The 18575-nt window shown below is 46.5% G+C and overlaps 1 protein-coding gene across 2 annotated transcripts; it reads right to left on the minus strand.

Annotated features, from left to right (window-relative positions):
• Nucleotides 1-12846: 12846 nt before the first annotated feature.
• On the minus strand, nt 12847-17915 carry LOC102929143 (U8 snoRNA-decapping enzyme). 2 transcript variants are annotated; one of them, XM_042281537.2, is made up of 5 exons: nt 17621-17915; nt 15108-15638; nt 14758-15027; nt 13790-14013; nt 13034-13172 (listed from the first exon to the last, which is right to left on the minus strand). In XM_042281537.2, exons 2-4 carry the CDS (start codon nt 15243-15245, stop codon nt 13834-13836), a joined length of 588 nt encoding a protein of 195 aa, XP_042137471.1. In that variant the 5' UTR covers nt 15246-15638; nt 17621-17915; the 3' UTR covers nt 13034-13172; nt 13790-13833. The 2 variants fall into 2 exon arrangements, with proteins under 2 accessions (XP_006983679.1, XP_042137471.1); XM_006983617.4 differs by having other exon boundaries at nt 12847-14013.
• Between the last annotated feature and the right edge of the window lie 660 nt (nt 17916-18575).

The following is an 18575-nucleotide window of genomic DNA, read 5'->3' on the forward strand; positions in this document are numbered from 1 at the left end:
ACTGCCCACAATCACTGAAATTCTCATTCATCAGTCAGCCTTGTAGAATGTTAATGTAGATGCTGCTTTTTGGGGGGAACTTCAGTACACACCACTGAGATGGTGAGTTTGTTATATAGCGTTATGTGATAATTGTTAATTAGTGGGAATTGATTACTGGTACATTGACTCAGGTTACTTAATCCTAAGTCTATCTGCCCAGGGCCTTCCTCCCACCTCAGCGACTGGCCCAAAGACAACCCAATTGTTGCAGCGCAAAGGACATAATAAGATGAAGCAGCTTTGGCTTGGAGCTGTCCTTGTACATGCTAGATGCCAATGAGAGAACAATGGACTCAATGAGCCTGACCAAATAATCCTAAATGCCGTGTACCTCTGAGATTCTCAGGTATGAACTTAATAAAAGGTTGAAGTTGAGTCTGGTGTTATTTATAAATAATACATGTCCATCAGCAAATGGAAACATATTTGCAGTTCCAAAATGATATCTGCACGTCTACATTTCCTGAGAGGAGGGAGGTCCACAGTGTTCTGTTGTGGCATGCATAATAAAGGGAGATGGCCTCACTTAAGCAAAAAACATGGTTTTTCTTTCACATTTGAAGTAGAATGAAACTCCTGAATTTGCAACTTAACTTGGTCGTTTGAACTAAGGAATTCCTGGGAATTTTGACTGCCAGAAGCAAGGAACGTGAGAGAGAATGAGAGAATGGGAGAATGAGAGGAACAAGAAGAGGAGGGGGGAGGGGGGAGGAGGGGAGGGGAGGAGAAGGTGGTGTTAGAACCAGAATGAGGTCTGACACCTGCCTGAGTGAGCTGACATCAGGGACACAATCATCATCGAGCATCACGCTTTAACACCTAGAAGACAACAAATTAATTAGTAGACATTATGCCAGTGCTGGGCTGCCCTGGAGAGGTTAATTTCCCTTTCTTGTTTGTTATTTCAAAAGAGGAGAAGAGGGCCCAGGGAGATGGCTCAGAGGGCAAAACACTTAGCACACAGGAATGAGGACCTGGGTTCAGATCCCAGATTGCACGTGAGGGCAGATATAGCACTCTATATCTTCTATATCTTCAAGATGGGTGGCAGAGACAGAATACTTGAGGCTAGCGAGCCAGCCAGAACAGTGGAGGTAGCAGTGAAGGGGAGGCCCTGCCCTGAATGGTTCAGCACAAGTGGACTTCAGGGATGCAGATGTGTGAGCTAAACAAGCTGATGCTGAGGTTTCAGGTGTCCTATATCGTTGTTGTGATCATGGTCACCTAAGTGCTAATGGAATCGAGGATACCACTGTGCCTCCTTAGACATATCTAAACGTCTTTCCTCCTCCTTCTTCCCTTCTTCCTCCCTCTCTTCTTGCTCCTCCTGCTCTCTCACACTCTCACTTTCCTTGCTCCAGTAACTGCAAAGGATGGACTCTCCCTCTAGGTGAAGATGAGCCCTTGTCTCCCCCTAAAGGGTTAATCCAGTGGAGCAGGTCAGGGGCCTGGCTAGGGAAGTACCACTAGGAAGAAGGGCTCACCTTAGGATAATGTGCTTTACTTTTGGGGGGAATCAGTGGTGGTTGCTGAGACAGGGTTTCTCTGTGTAGCCCTGGCTATCCTGGAACTCACTATGCAGACCAAGCGGGCCTAGAACTCATAGAGATCTTCCTGCCTCTGCTTCCTGAGTTCTGGGATTAAAAGTGTGCATCACACAGCTGGTTAAGATAAGGTGCTTTGCTTTTCCATAATCTCTGCCCCTCTGGTGCAGTCCCTAGGAGCTGCCTTGAGGATCAGCTGGGCTGGGCTGGGCTCTAATTTTTTTCTTCTCTTTCTTTTCAGTCAGATGTTGACCAGAGCCCAAGTAGGTTTTAAAGTCCCTAAGCAAGGTTTTGGGCTCCCTTACCCTTTTTCTAAACTCCCCTCCCCACTGTGAGGACACCTACACCAGGTGTCTGAATGCTAGGTTATCCCTGAGAAGCATGGCTTTTGTCTTTCTCCAACCTTCCAGGCAGCTGGGAGACTGCAGGTTCCCTCTCCCGGGGTTTGTCAACTCTAAAAAGTTGTCCTTAAACTTCTGTTTAAGTCCTGTTCTTTGTCCTGGACTTCTGTCTGTGACTGTTCTTAAATTCTTTAATGGGCAGTGAAAACAAATCCATTCCTGCATCCCTGATGCCATCAGTTAGCTATATATATAGTATGTGTTCTTACAAGCTCCACCTAGCCACCGTGACCAGAATCACCTAACTACCATAACTAGAGTCACCTAGCCACCATAACTAGAGTGAGACAAACTGTCAGTAGATGCTAGTGGATCTGGCCAGTGAATTACTAAGTCAATTACCTTAAAATGATATGTCCAAATTGAAACAACCTGACCCTTTCAATTAGTCCATGTTAGCTTTAAAAGCTCTATATAGGCAATGCAGAAAGATACTTGTGTTGTATTTGGGCGTAACTGAAAACAAAATCATAGAAGTACTATACTATTTTGTTAAAGGACATAAGGCTTTCATACTAAGAGAATGAATGGTAGAGGCTTCCACACTGTCTTTGTAAGGGTTTCTATTGTTGTGAAGAGACATCATGACCATGGCAACTAGTGGTGATATTGTGTTCCCCAATATATTGTGCACCCTAATAAACTTATCTGGGGTCAGAGAACAGAACAGCCACTAGATAAACACAGAGGCCAGAAAATGGTGGCACACACACCTTTAACCTTAACATTCTGGAGGCAGAGATCCATCTGGATCTCTGTGAGTTCAAAGCCACACTGGAAACAGCCAAGCATGGCAACACATGCCTTTAATCCCAGGAAGTGATGGCAGAAAGCAGAAAGGTTTATAAGGTGTAAGGACCAGGAACTAGAGCCTGGTTAAGCTTTTAGGCTTTTGAGCAGCCATTCAGCTGAGATCCATTTGGATGAGGACACAGAGGCTTCCAGTTTGAGGAAATGAGATCAGCTGAGGAACTGGTGAGGTGAGGTTAGCTGTGGCTGGTTCTGTTTCTCTGATCTTTCAGCGTTCACCCCGATACCTGGCTCCGGGTTTGTTTTCATTAATAAGACCTTTTAAGATTGGTGCTACAGCAACTCTCATGAAGGAAAACATTTAATTGGGGCTGGCTTTATTTTCAGAGGTTCAGCCATTATCATCATGGTGAGACATGACAGAGTGCAGACAGACACGGGACTGGAGCTGAGGGTCCTTACATCTTGACTCAGAGGCACCCTGAGTGAAGCTTGAGTAAAAGAGACCTCAAAGCCCGCCCCTACGGTGACAGACTTCCTCCAACAAAACCACGCCTACTCCAAGACCACACCTCCTAGTAGAGCCACTTCCTGTGGGGCTATTTTCTTTCAAACCACCACACGTCAAGAAAATGAGGGGTAGAATACCACAGACCAGCCAAATTCAGAGGGAATCAATTAATAGTAAGTCTGGTCTCCAATTCAAAACTCAGCATTAATCGTGCTCCTCTATGCCGTGGTAATCACTTGAAGATTAGGAAATGTCATAGTAATAAATTACTAGAAAACCTCCAGGCAGCCTTGTGAGCTTATATAAGACGTGTCCTGCAGATTTGAAAATACAAGTTTTATTGGATTATTTAAGGATGAAGAGGGTTTTGTTATTTGTTTTTTCTCTAGGAGAATCTTCAAGATGATTTAGCCTAATTTCACATATTGATCATACTTCAAACACATACTTAGGGAATGCATCCTAGGTTCCAGGCTGCTATGGCTTGAATGTGAAATGTCCTCCCACAGGCTTGGTTCCTGGCTGCTGGTGGTGCTTTTCACGTTAGAAAGTTATGGGGCCTTTAGGAGGTGGAGCCTCACTGGTGGGAGTGGACCACTGGAGCAGGTCTCCAGAGTTTATAGCCTCCCTGTCTGTGCATTCTCTGCTTCCTGACTATGGACACAATGTGACCAGCCACAGTACCCTCCTACCACCATACCTTCCCTGCAGGATGGCTATATCCCCTTCACAAACCAGGAGCTAATATAAACCTTCATGTTCAGTTGTTCTTGTAAGGAAGGTATCTTGTCACAGAAACAAGAAAAAGTCTCTCTCTGTGGGGTCTGCTGTAAATGACAGAACATAAGGGCATCCCTGAGACATTCAGAGAAGGCAAGATGAAGATCTAGTATGTTGATCAAGGCCACACACACCCCCAGGCTTACAGCAGAGACTGGAATCCTAGCTCAATGACAGTGTGAAAAACACCTTTAGAAAAAAAATTTCATGGGAATTAATATTCACAGTTAACATCTATGGCAGCTTGCTTAACCTCCAGAGAGGCAAAAACTGCTCACAAAGGAGACATTCAACAAGCATTCGACTGTGTGCTTATTAAGTCTACTTTTGGGGCAATGAAAGAGATGCTGGGGGCATAAAGTTTTCTACTAGGGCCCAAAGAAATTTGAAGACAAAATCCTGATTAGTCAATATGTTCTACTCAAGAGGCATGTTTAGGTTGCCATGGCAGCCCATAGATCTATTGGCATCCTTCTACATGCAGACATCCAGTTTCACTCACACCATTTGTTGAAGATGCTGTCTTTTTTCCAGTGTGTATTTCTGGCTTCTTTATCAAAAATCAGGTGTCCATGTCTGGGTCTTTGATTCAATTACAATGATCAACCTGTGTCTTGTTACGCCAATACCATGAAGTTTTTATTACTATTGCTCTATAGTACAGCTTGAAATCAGGGATGGTGACAACTCCAACAGTTCTTTTATTGTTCAGGATTGTTTGAACTATCCTGGGTTTTTGTTTTTCCATATAAAGCTAAGAATTGTTCTTTCAAAGTCTGTAAAGAACTATATTGGAATTTTGATGGGGATTGTGTTGAATCTGTAGATTGCTTTTGGTAAGATGGCCATTTTTACTATGTTAATTCTACTGGTCCATGAGCATGGGAAATCTTTCCATCTTCTTTAATTTCTTTCTTCAAATATTTGACGATTTTATTATATAAGTCTTTCACTTGCTTTGTTAGAGGTACCCCAAGATATTTATATTATTTTTGGTGCTATTTGTGAAAGGTGTTGTTATACTCATTTTTCACTCAGTCTGTTATTTGCATATAGGAGGCCTGCTGATTTTTTTTAAGCTAACCTTGTATCCAGCCACTTTTCTGAAAGTCTTTATCAATGGTAGGTGTTCCGTGGTAGAATTTTTAGGGTCACTTATGTATACTATCATGTCATTTGCATATAATGATAACTGGACTTCTTCCTTTCCAATTTGTACCACTTGATCTCCTTCAGTTGTTTTATTGCTCTAGCTAAAACTTCAAGGACTATATTGATAGATATGGAGAGAGTGGGCAGCCTTGTCTTGTTCATGATTTTAGTGGAAATGCTTTGGGTTTCTCTCCATTTAATTTGATGGTGACTATAGGCTTGCTGTAAATTGCTTTTATTATATATAGGTTTCCCCTATATATATTGACCAGGTCTTTCCTGTGAGTTTCCCTGTACTACACTAAGAAACTCCTGAATTTTCCAGAGAGTTCATGGGCACTATTTATGTTCTTGTACATGATGTTGGTGTAGACAGGTGTGAAATATGAATTTTTTCTATCATCATCTTTTATTCAGCCAAACTGTACATGCAGAATCTCTGTATTTAGGAAGATTTTTTTCTCCCTAAAATACTGTTTCTTTTCCACATGGCTTGTCTGTTAATACATCCATTGGATAATCAATTGTGTGATATTTTGATTGTGTTCTGACAAATAAAGCTTGCTTGGAGTCAGAGGGTGCAGCTAGCCACTAGCTAACCAAAATTAACCATAGATGTTTGGAGGACTGTAGACAGATAGGAGACAGGAAGTAGTAAGGCAGGCCTGAGAGAGGATCAGCCCTTTTAAAAGAAGGAACAGAAGAGGTAGGAAGTCACTGGTGGCTGCTCCCTTGCTTCTCTGATCTTTCAAGTTCCTACCCAATATCTGACTCCCGATTTTTTATTGATAAAGAATAATTAGAGCCAGGTGGTGTTGGCATACATCTTTAATCCCAGCACTCAGGAGGCAGAGGCAGGCGGATCTCTGTGAGTTCAAGGCCAGCCTGGGCTACAGAGTGAGTTCCAGGAAAGGTGCCAAAGCTACACAGAGAAAACCTTCTCAAAACAAACAAACAAAAAAGAATAATTAAATAAAGGCTTCAATCAAAAGTTCTCAGTTTCTACTGTCTGGTCTCAATTCTACCATTTTCTCTGGTCACTTGCCATGGTTTGTGGTTTTTCCTGGTATTCTAGGATCCCCTCTCCTGTCTGCTTCAGAATAACTGCTTCTGAGTTGAGGGTTCTCTCGTTCTTCTGGGGCTCTGCGCATTTTTTTTTTAACAGATCAATTTCCTTAAAGTCCTCCTTTGGAGTTGCCTGCATACCTCACCTCTTCCTCCCCTTCCCAACGCCATGTTTTCCTTAAGTCCCCAGAGCAACTGCTGTTCCTGTGACAAGATCAACCCAGTCCTTCACCCTTTCCATGATTCACAGCCTTTCCTTGATGCAATATGGAACAGACCACCGATGTTGCCGCGTCCCACTTCCCGAAGCTGACTGGAGTTGGTTCTTCCACTCTGTAGCCCTCAAACATGAGATTGCTCAACCGTTCTCCCCTGTTCAAAGGACCTTTGCCTCCATCCACACCCTGGAACTGTTGCCAGGTGTCAGGATGTCATCAATCTATCAGGTGTGACTTTCAGGAGCCTGAGAGGGTGGAGACTGTGAGGGTGGGAACTACAGTCCTGCCTAGACCTCCTATTCCATGGGATAGATATTACAGAGTGAGGGGTTATGGCAGATCCACACATGCATGTGATGTGCATTGATCACGTTCACCCCAGCAGTTACTCTTTCTACTGCCTCATCTTCTCCCCTCTTCCCATCCACTCTTCTTGCTCTCCTCGGCACTCTGCTCTGTATCCAGGTCCCACCACTCCCCTCTTCTACAGAGCAGAGGAAACAGGACATTCACAGTTATGGGTCTACTTGGTTTCACTTAAGGGGTGCACAGAGCTTGTCACTCTGGTGAAGATATCCATCGATACTGAACCAGTGGGTGTGCCCAAGGAGAGAAAGAAAACCAAGATGGAGTCTCCAGGGCCTGGATTTGCCAGTGTACTTTAGGGAGAGCCAAGAACTTTGCGGAAGAGTCTAGAACACAGACTCCCTCCAGCTTGGAAGAAGTTAAGGAGGAGCCTCCTTGTGCCTTTCATGTCCTTCCCTGGTGGCTAGAATGAGAGCAAGGATGAGTGCGGGGCCTGTGTAGTTTCACCTCTGACCATGGGAGGTTTTGCCAGAGGATGTCCATTATAGCCGAGAGACTGCCACAGCCAGCGGGGAAGATGGGATCTGGGGGACTGGGAAAAGGCCACAGGTTCTCTTTGGAGGGGATTTGGGGGTCTAAAAGGATGGAAGCAGACTTTTCCTTCAGCTTGCCCACACCCTCTTTGGTAGTGACTGGGTTTTGATGGAACATCCCGCTTGTTGATTTTGTTCCTCTGGAGGGGGTGATTGCTGAGCATCTTCTACATGACACCAGCTCTAATGTCACCAGCAAATTGCATCACAGGTGGAGTGTTCTTATCCATTTTCCAACTTCCTATCTTCTGTTTCTCTTGTGTGTTGGGGTACAGAATGTTTTCTGTGCAGTAAGCGTCCCTTCCCATCAGCCCCGTCTGTTTCACTTAGGAACCCAAGTTCACTGGCAGGAGACTACCCTCCTTCCCCACATGGTCCTGCCAGGAAGCAGCAGCTTCCTCTGACTCAAGCCTGGAAACTGACAAGGCCTTGGGCTCAGGACAAAATGAAGTCTGAAAGTGATTTCTGAGAACAGGGAAAATGCGATGTTGAAAACTAGAAACTTCTTGCTGATTCTGCTGAGAGAGGCATCAATGTGTGTTAGCATGGAGCAGGGGCGGGAGGGGTGAGGGGAGGGGGAGTGTAGGGAGGGGGGTGACCAGGTCCCCTCTCCTCCCCAGGAAGGAGCAGCAGCAGCCTGTGCTGACAGTGCTGGCTGATGTGCCCAAAGCTAATGCCAAGTGTCCCCTCCATTAACCCTCTCCCCAGAATCACAACCTCAAGCTTGAGATAAGGAGGCCCAGTGCTCAGCTGCAGGGCCTTGCTGCCAGGAGCAGGGCTGGAGGTTGGATGTGCTCCCATCTCCTTCCCTCCCCAGAGCACTGTGCTTGAAGGGGCTCAGGGAGTCCTGTGTGCTTTCCAGCCTGGCTGCCCATTGCCCCCGCAGGATGGGAGTGGGTGAGAGGAGACATGCACAGTCCAGCCTGCCTCTCTCCCTCCTGCCAGGCGGGCAGGCACCTAGGACCAGGCCAGGGAAGTGTGTGATGGCTGATGGTGAAGGACCCCACTGCCTGGGAGGGATGCTTCTAAGATAAGGCAGGGGAGCTGTCCTAGGTTCTTTTTTGGTTGCTTTGATAAAACACCCCAACAGCTACAACCTAAGTGGAGACATGGATCATTTTGGCTTACAATTTCCAGGCATTGGGGGCTTGAAGCAGCTGACCACACTCTATCTGCAGTCAGAAGACAGGGCCGGGTACATGGTAGTGTTTGGCTAGCTCTTCTCTATTATTCAGTCCAGGATCCCCAGCTCAGGAAATAGTGCCATACATGGGGGGTGGGGGAGAAGGGGGCAGGAATCTTCCCACGTCTGTTAACATGATTAAGATAAACCTTCACAGACATTCCCAGAAGCCCTTCTCCCAGGTAACTCTAGAGTGTGTCAAATTGACAGTTAAATCTAACTCTCAGACAGCAATTATAGAAATTATAGTCAGGTTAGTAGAAAAGACAAGGTCATGAAATCTGTGTTGTGGGCTGTCATGCCTCTGCAGTACATGAGCGTCATTAGTTTCATTGTAATAACTGAGAGGAGACCCTCAGCAAGTTTAGGATTGCTGATTGATAGCTCCTCGTAGAAGGAGGAAGAAGGAAAGGCCCTTCCATGCTCACTTAAAAGTCCAGCCACTTGCTTCCTCCTGCATTCTATCCCATCTGCATGTAGTTTTGCCCTAGCTGTATGTCAATTTCAGGAGTGCTTGACTATATAGCAGAGAAAACATTGGCTGGAGGAGAGCCTCCATCTGTGCAGCTATGGGAAGGTAATCGCTCACACTAGGTAGGATTTTTAAAAAATGATCATCAATGTGGCTATTTGGGAGGATCAGATCCTTGCCTTATTGTTGGACCAAGAAACTGAAGGGAGAAAGGGTTGTTTTGGCTCAGTTTGTGAGTGCAGTCCATGACGTCATGAAACTTCTGGCAGCAGGAACTTGAGGCAGCGGATCACACTGCATGCATAATGAGGAAGCAAAGAGAGATGAATGCTGGTACCCAACTCACGTTACTCAGATCAGGGTCCAGCCCTCTGGATGGCGGTACTCACTGCAAAGGTGAGTCTTCAGAACCTAATCTAAATAATCATTCATGGGTGTGCCTAGAGGCTTGTCTTGAAGGTGATTCTACATTCAGTCAAGTTCACAACCTTACACACACACACACACACACACACACACAAATTTTCTCTCTCTCCTCTAATTAATCCCTTATATATGCTCCTGTTGCAGAATATTTGTACACTGTGAAGATGTACAAAGTACGAGGTGCCTTCTGATAGGTTTAATAAAAAGCTGAATAGCTTGGCAGGACAAAAATAGGTGAGACTTCCTGGAAAAGAGAGGGATGCTGGGAAGAAGAAGCATGGCAGGAGAAGCCACGGAGACGATGCAGACATACAGAATGGCATATGGTAGAGTGTAAATTAATAGAAATAGGTTAATTTAATTTATAAGAGTTTGTGAAATAAGCCTAAGCTAGAGACCAAGCTTTCATAATTAATAATAAGTCTCTACATCATTATTTGGGGGCTGGTGATCCCGACAAGAAAGTAAAACTCCATGCTCCTATAAGCAAGCACAACAGATCTATTGGTTGGCAAAGCTAGACTTGGGTGTGATTGGTACTGGGGTTTTGTTAGTGCCCAATTTAGAGTGAGCAGATGTTTGCTCACATCTGAGGAAAAGTTATTGCCACAGCTCTGTAGGAATAGTATGATCTCTATAGCTGCTTCTCCACCATTCACCCCATCAAGGCTATTGGCATCCACGTGACTCCATACTGCCTTCCCCCATGCTTTATCCAGCTTCCGCATTTTCAAGTGCTACTGAGAAGCCATGTGTTGACATGTCCACTCTGTCCTTCTGTCTGCTCTTGTCATTCCTTCATCACCAAGGATGCTGGCTCCTCATTTCACCTCATCTCTAACATGTGTCCACTGTGGCTTCACAGCATGCTTGGCAGCTCATCCAGCTCTCGGCCTCTCCAGCCCAGAGCTTCCTTTAACAGCTTGACTCCCATCTCTGGCCAGCCATCCTGTGTTCCCACTTGGTCCTTAACTGTCCCCACCAGCAGACAGACCATTCAGACAGCACTTCAGCTCCCCAAATACAAGTGCTTCTCTCTGCCTGAGATCCACTTCCTAGTTCCCACCTCATGAAGATGACTTGATGGTCACTCAAGTCAAGTCTCTTCGTGTCCATCTTACCCAGACCAGACTCTAAGCCTCACAGCCCATCACTGCACCCTCTCCTGTGCCTGTTTCTAACCGCTCACCCCAGAATAACCCCAGCTCTGTGGTGGGCGTCTCCATCTGAGTTTCTGAACACCGACTGGTATGGTAACCAGCCCTTTTGCCACCTTTGGACATTTTTATAAGGGGAAGGATTGATTTCAACACATCTTTGCAAAGGCTTCAGTTCATGTCTGGCTTCCTGCATTGATTTGAGGCCCATGGCAAGGCAGAGACACTGTGGGAAAAGGGTATGGTAGAGAAAAGTTGGTCAACTCATGACAACCAGGAAGCAAAGAAGAGTTACAAGATTGGGCCAGGACTAGGCTATGCACAGTTCCAATGACCTGCTTCTTACCAGTAGGCTGCACCTCTTGTAGTTCCACTAACTCTTAAGGGTTTATTCCAATTTTGAATCCATCAACAGATTATACCATTGAGTAGGTCAGGGCTATCATGATCTTTCTGGAAACAATCTCACAGCCACACCTAGGTGTCTTTTACTAATCCATAGGCATCTCACAATCAATCAAGCTGGCATTCAGAGACTCTTCATCACAAGGGTGCACATCCATCTCCCCTCCCCAGTAGAATGCCTAGCTTCCCACTCTAGCAACCAACTATGGAAACGAACTCTGAATGTATAATCTTGGGTTTCTCCTTTAAACACCACAGCTCAACCCTGCCTTGGCGGTCTGCTGTCAACCAGTTTGCTTGCTCTCTACCTTCACATTCCTGACACTGTTCCCAATAAAGCCATCAAAAGCCTCGATGCTTAAGTCCAATGGACTCTTCTGACCTAAGTCACCAAAGTTCTCAGAAGCGCCTAGAATTATTCAGTTTGTTAATCCAGCCCCCACCCCACCCCCTTGTTCTAGTCTTTTTTACCATGTCCTACCTGTTCTCTAACCCTCAGGGCTTTGACCTGCCCACTTCTTTTCTCTATAGATGATCTCAGAATAGTTTTCATGCTGTCTACTATGTTAACTCGGATTTTTGTCCCCATGTCTTCCAATCTTGTTCCCCTATCCACTGGATTTTGTCTTCATCCACATCATGAATACCTTGTAGTTCAAAATGTCAAGTCATCATTGAACATCCTGCCTTCCTCCAACAACCAGGCTGTCAGATACCACCATGACCACCCCCCACCCATGTCTGTCTGTGTGCATCTTCACTGTCCAGCCCTGGTCCAGTCACCACCCTCTCCCATGGCAACTACTGTGGCAGGTTCCTGATCCACACCAGGAGTGACCTACCTGAAACATGCACTAGACCATCCTCATGGTCTGTAAGATCTTGTGCCAAAAGGGCTAGGACTTCTCAAGCACAGCCTCCCATTGATTCCTGATGTCTAATTATATTGGCCCTATTCTGCTCTATACTAGGCTCTTGTCAATGTTGGTGGCAGATCTGTTATCATTTCTCCCATTATACTACCAGCAAGCAAAGGAATCTAATCCCCAACCCTTGACTATAGTATTAAATGACTTGATTGACTATCAGTCACTTTGCAGCTTCTACCCTAGTCTCTTGGTACCCTTCTCTGGGCATTGAGTCATGGAGGAATCTCATCTAACTAGATCACCATGTTTGTGAGGCAACATACAGGGGCTTTGGTCCCAGGTGAGTCTGGCCTTTGAACCATCTCTACTGTGTCAGATCTATGAATGAAGCTACCTTGAATTCTCCCGACAGACCCTATCTACCAGTTCAATACAATCTAGACTTTTGTTGTTTAAAACAAACAAACAAACAAACAAAAAAAGACAGGCTCTCATGAATTGTAGGCTAGCCTTGAACTACGTAGTGATCTTGAACTTCTGATCCACCTGCTTGAGCACTGGGGTTACAGATGTTATTTATGCAATGCCAGGGTCTCATTCATGCTAGGCAAAGCTACATGAGCTACATCCTCAACCGCCACTGAGAATTTTCAAAAGATTCACATCAGTCACAGGAACAGCCTTGAAATAAGCAAGTTACTTAACTGTGAAATATGTCCCAAGATCATGACTAATAAGTACATTCTGGGGCTGTTCTGAGAAGATTCTCCCCACCTCAGGGATCTCTTCTTTCTGCTTAAATGCTCTTTACCAGGGCCATTCCAGACCAACCCAAAGAAAAGAATGTCAACGGAACTATATCCATTGCTTCATTTATTTCCTTATAAGTATGTACACACACAGTCACCGCAAACAGTAACCTATCTTCCCTGCAGAAGAGTCACTGATAAACTACACAAGTCCAGAGACACCTGCTTTTTCATTAGCGTTTTATTGGGACACAACGACAACACTTATGTATCATGCAGGTAAGTCTGACATGACAGAGTTCAAGGGTTCCAGAACACCGTGTGGCTGGCAAAGCTTATAGTGTTTACTATGTGATGCTATTTATTTATGATGCTGTGTGCCTACTCCTCACTCAGAAGTCTGGAAGACAGAAGTAATGGGCCTCTATTTCTGTTACCGTACTTGCCACTGAGCAGGTATTAATCAACCTGTATTTGTTGAAGGAACTGGAGAGCTCGGAATCCCAGGGATCAGCTGCCTTCCTGGATGACTCCTTTTGGCAGGGCAGGCTGGATAGAGACAAAGGGAGCTCAAAGATAGACATACTGGAAGAGAGGCATCAGGACTGAAGTCTCAGGTCTAGGTTCAGCCTAAGAAGTTGACACGTTCCGACCCCCAGTGGTTGGGGGAGGAAAGAGTGTAGGGCTAGTTAGGGCCTTACTCAGCTTTCTGAAACCCACTGCTATGCTTAAGCCTCGGGTAACCCGAGACCATTCTCAGGGAGAAACCCCCTTCTCTGCTTCCCTAACAAGAATGGGCTGGGCTGGACTCAGGACAGCAGCCATGTGACTGATGGGAAAGAACCCATTTCCCCACCCCATTTACCAGGAAGGAGTGGGATGTGCTTGATGCCACATCACAGTTAAACTGGACAGATGAGAGTGCACCAGGCTGTGTGCCATCAGACTGCCCATGCTTATACCTGGAGCTTCGAGGCTGTTTACCCACGTATAAGGAGGGACTCTGAGGTACAACCAAGGCCTTTAATCACCAATGCCATCAGACAAGGTCCTCTGTTGAAAACCCTTCGCATATACATCTCTGTCTTTAATCTTGTATCAACTATCACCTCGCAGCCCCCAAAGAGAAAATATTTCCCCTGCCTCCCTCCCTCCTTCCCTTATACCAAAGCCCTCATCCTGGGTTCCGTGGGTCCATGGTGGGCTGACTCTACTTAGAAGCTGGGATCTTGAGGTTTGAAATAATGCCAGGATCCATAAGTTCCAAGTCCTGAAGGGCGTCTAGCAGCTGCTCCCGGGCATCCCCAATGAAGGTATTCTCCACAAAGGTGGGCAGGCCTCCCACACCATCACGCAGGATGTACAGAGGTACCCGCACCAGGCCCAGCACCTATGAAAAGCAGACAGGCGACACGTGGGACTTCAAGTATCTCAACACTGTAGCTTACCTACCTTGGAACAGAGCCCTCCAGAGCGGAAATCTAATGTAACCACCAGGCAGAACCAGGCCCAATAACCACTCCTCAGGAAAGCTTAGTGAGCCCAACTCTGCAGACAATGCTGGGTATCCAGCTCCATCCATGCTAATCCTTCTCCATCTTTTCCCTCATCCTCACTGGCTGCCGCCTCCAGGGGGCAGGCATGGCTGGACCAGTATTTCCAATCACAGAACTCACACAACTGTATAGGTATCACTTAGGTGATCAAGAAAAATGCAAATACCCAAGTCTTCCTCTGACCTCCTCCCCCAACCAGTGACTGATCCCGACAGACTGTTCTTATCGCCCTTACCCGCAGTTGGGGAGAGTCACCTCCACGAATAGTTTCCCTAGCGTTAGAATTACTGTCATAATTTCTGCTATAGGAAAATATGGGCCCAAAGTCATGAATATTAGCATAGGGAGCAGTAGAGAGACTTGCATGTGTGTTCTAGAAATCTCTCTGCAAAGACTACCAAGGGAGACCAAGTTGGTGGTGTTATCCAGCCCGGAAATGACCAAGATCCCAACTAGTTTATGCCACTTGAAAGAGTATAACGTTGGAGGTCAAAGTCTTCTCCACCCAGTGACTTCCTTCGATGAGAGACATGGGAGAGGGCTGACAGAATATGGAGTGGGTCCCAGTCTGGTCCCACCTCCAGTCCGTGGTCCTTGGCTTGGGGTGCCCTGGCTTCCACCGCCTGCAGTTGCTCGGCCGTCAGGCGCTTGGCATAGAAATGGGCTACCACGCGCTGGTTGGCCGCGAGGTGTGAGCTCCGGTAGTCGGAGCGCTCCACTCGGAAGGCAGACACCGCGTCGCCCAGCTCCTCGCGCAGTTCACGGTTTAGCCCGTCCTCCAGGCTGCAGTCCTGCGCATCCACGAAGCCGCCAGGGAAACCTAGGCGCCCGTCGAAGCGCATCTGCATCTGGGGAAGGAGGGGGACGATGGTTGGCTGGGGCGCGAGGGCTCCGGGGCGGGGAGCGGCCCGGCATGCCGCGTCCTCACCAGCACGGCGAAGCGTATCGGGATGCGGCCGAACAGCTTGCGGGGGTCGGGCGCATACAGCAGTGCGTGGCAGGCGTGGCGCCAGCCCGGCCCGAGCGCCAGGGCCTCGCTGAGCTCCACTTTCCGATCCCCCGCCATCTCGACGCTCGCACTTCCGGGTTCCTGCGGAGGACAGCACCTCGGGGCGGAGCTTCGCGAGACTCGGCAACAGCCAATCAGGTTGGGGCTCTCAAGCGGAGCCGAGAAGGTACTCTAGGACTATCAGAGAAACTGAAAGCTTCCTCAGGATTGGCCCTTAAAAGCTGAGCCTGTAGTGCTGAAGCTTGGTAGATACAGACTCAAGTCGCCATCTGGAAGGCCAGGAGGAGCAGGCTTTGGAACCTGAGCAGAATTTACTTACTCAGCAGTCCTGGCAGTGGAAGGAACGACGCAGTGTTCAGGACGCTGCGTTTGGGTTGTTCTGGGTCATATACATAGCAAGGAGACCAGGGATAGGAGGGAGGCAGTCTGGCTTCTGAGATTACACCTACCCTAGGGCAACGGGGGAAAGGAGAGATGGGTGTAACAAGTGTTGAGTGGTGGAAATGTGGGGACTGACTGAATATAAGGGAGAGCAGGGGTCAGCGCCAGGACAGCCTATGGCCTGGGTGATACCACTTTGGGGGAAGGGAAGTGGCCAATGATTTGCGTGGTTACAATGAGCGACTGCATTGGCTGTGGGCTCTGGGCAGTGGTGTGGAGCCTGGTACCTGGAAAGTGGCATAGAAAATGTCACAAGTCACAGTTAGATTGAGGAGGGGTGGCTGGTCAGCTGTGGGTGACTAAAGCACTGGGAGGAGGGTGGGGAGGAGTCAGAGACAGGGCATCAGCAGTGTACATGGAGGCCAGGGATGCTGTGTCTTCCTCTACTGCACTCTCCCTTATTTTTTGTCTAATGCTGAACCCTGAGCTCACCAACCATCTGGAATGGCTGTCAGTGAACCCTGGGGATCCACTTGTCTCTACTTCTCCTACCCCAGTGCTAGGGTTAGAGGATGTCCACCACTCCCAGCTTTTGTGTGGGGGCTGGCCATTCAGACTTAGATCTTCCTGCTTGTAAGATGGGCATTTTATTGACTGGGTCATCTTCCCAGCCTGGCTTTTAAAAACACATCATCTGAGAACCCACCAAGGCCAAGAACCAAGAGTGTCCCTCTCCATGGTTTCTTCCTCAGTTCTTTCCCTGACTTCTCTCAGTGGTGGACTGTGACCTGTGGATGTATAATCCAAACAAACCCTTCCCTCCTCGAGTTGCTTTTGATCAGAGCATTTTATCACAGCAACAGAAAAGCACACTGGGGCACCATGTCTTTCAGATAATGCTTTGCATTTGTCCGACCCCTGCATTCCACACGGAAGCTGATGCCCCAGGAGTCAGAGCTGGAGGTAGACTGGACCATATGCCTAGAGTGTTCCATGTGGATAACGGTCCATAGAGACAAAAAGTAACTCCATGGCTATCATTGGAAGATACTAGGAAGCCCAAATGATTGTCTATTTAGAAGACAGAGAAATAAATTACACATTTTCCCCTTCACTTAAAAAGAAAATGGGCTCATCCCAGGGCTACAATATTGTAGGGAATTAACCCAGAGCCTCATGCAAGCAAGCATAGTGTTAAAAATTATGGTGTTCAAGATTCTATACATCAGGCTTATGATTACTACCGCTACTATGTGGTGATATGTTGTGTACCCTAATAAAGCTTGCCTGAGGATCAGAGGACAGAACAAGCCACTAGATTAAACATAGATGCTAGGCAGAGGTGGCACACACCTTTAATCCTAGCATTTGGGAGACAGAGATACACCTGGGTCTCTGTGAGTTCAAGGCCACCCTGGACTACATGAGATTGACTCAGTCTAGGAGAGAAAACAGAGTTAGGCAGTGGTGGCACACACCTTTAATCCCAGCACTTAAGATCTCATGCCTTTGCTTGGGAAGCACACACACCTTCAATCCCAGGAAGTAATATGGCAGGGCAGAGAAAGGTATATAAGGTGTGAGGAGACAGGAGCTAAAGGATCTTTTTGGCTGAGGCCTTTCAGGTGAGAATTCAGAGGCTTTCAGTCTGAGGATTCGTGGAAACAGGATCAGCTGAGGAGATGGCGAGGTAAGGTTGGCTGTAGCTTGCTCTGCTTCTCTGATCTTTGAGCTTTTACCCCAATATTTGGTACAGGGATTTTTATTAATAAGACCATTTAGCATTTGAATAACACTGCTACTAAATTAAGTGTGAATCTTGGTCCAATCTATAATAACTACAAAGAACCACCTCCAAAACATCTCTTATATTGTCTTATACGAGAAAGTCACAGGCCACTACAGAAAGAGTTTTCAGAGCAGAAACAATATGAACAACAAGTTAAAGCAGTTTTACTTTTGGTTTGTTTGTATTTTTATTCATACAAACTATTTATTTTGTATAAACAAAAATATTTATATTGTAAAGTAGAAAATAAATATCCATATACCTGTACTGATATGGAATACAGATGCATGTGGAATTAACTGCTCCATGTAGGCAAAGAATCCTCCATGTAGAAGAATTAGAGGTCATTTCGAAGCTATTAACTCAATAGTGACTTCCTTCCCAAGAGCAAACAGTACAAACAGAAGGAAGCCACAGAGCCACTTGGTAGCTTTGGGGAGACGGTGACAAATGGTAGCCTGGCAACCAGGATCAGCATCAGCATGGGTGGCTTACAGACACAGGGTAACTGATGTGATGTGATGAAAATGGACCTTTGGTCTGAGGCCTTCCTCCCCAAGAGAGAGAGTTCTGCTCTGAACTGTGAGGACAGCATCAAGCCAGGTTCTGCAGAGGGATGTCATAATGGAGATGGCCGGCAAACCTCAAAACCATCAAGGCTTCATCTCAGTTCTTGGAGTTGCTGAATCAACTGGCCTGGACTCCAGGGCTTACAGACAACTAAAATTTATTTCTCACAATTCTGGAGACATGGAAGTCTGAGATGAAGGGGCTGGCAGACTTGGCGTCTAGTGAGGTCCCAGTTCTTGATTCATAGACCAACTTGTAGCTGAAACCTCCAAAGGTTCGGGGGAGCTCCCTGGGTCTCCTGTAAGGTCAATAATGCTGCTCACGAAGGCTCCACTCCTAAGGTCTGGTCCCCTCCCATAGGCCCCCACCCTCAAACACCAACACAGTGTTAGAATTTCAGCATGGGAACTAAAGGGGAGATGCAGAGAGCATGAATATTCAGCCTATAGCAGTCATAAAATAAAAATGGAAATTTCCACTGCCTATGAAATAAAGAAGAGCCTCAGAAGATGTGACTCAAATGAAATCTGAAATCCCGGAGCAAAGATGAAGACATTAGAGAGCAGACAAGGGAATCTGAATAAAACTTTGGTGAATAGTAATGCTTTAAAACTGGATCATTATTTTAAGACCTATACTATACTAAA

The sequence above is a fragment of the Peromyscus maniculatus genome, chromosome 7 (genome assembly GCF_049852395.1).
Source record: "Peromyscus maniculatus bairdii isolate BWxNUB_F1_BW_parent chromosome 7, HU_Pman_BW_mat_3.1, whole genome shotgun sequence".
Lineage (NCBI taxonomy): Eukaryota > Metazoa > Chordata > Mammalia > Rodentia > Cricetidae > Peromyscus > Peromyscus maniculatus.

Bases quoted from the DNA above. Each gene is read 5' to 3' on its own strand.
- LOC102929143 (XM_006983617.4), bottom strand. From the start codon at position 15,245: ATGGCGGGGGATCGGAAAGTGGAGCTCAGCGAGGCCCTGGCGCTCGGG. The intron at 15,028-15,107 runs GTGAGGACGCGG...CTCCTTCCCCAG, and splicing joins CGATACGCTTCGCCGTGCTG to ATGCAGATGCGCTTCGACGG. The intron at 14,014-14,757 runs GTGGGACCAGAC...TGCTTTTCATAG, and splicing joins CCAAGGACCACGGACTGGAG to GTGCTGGGCCTGGTGCGGGT.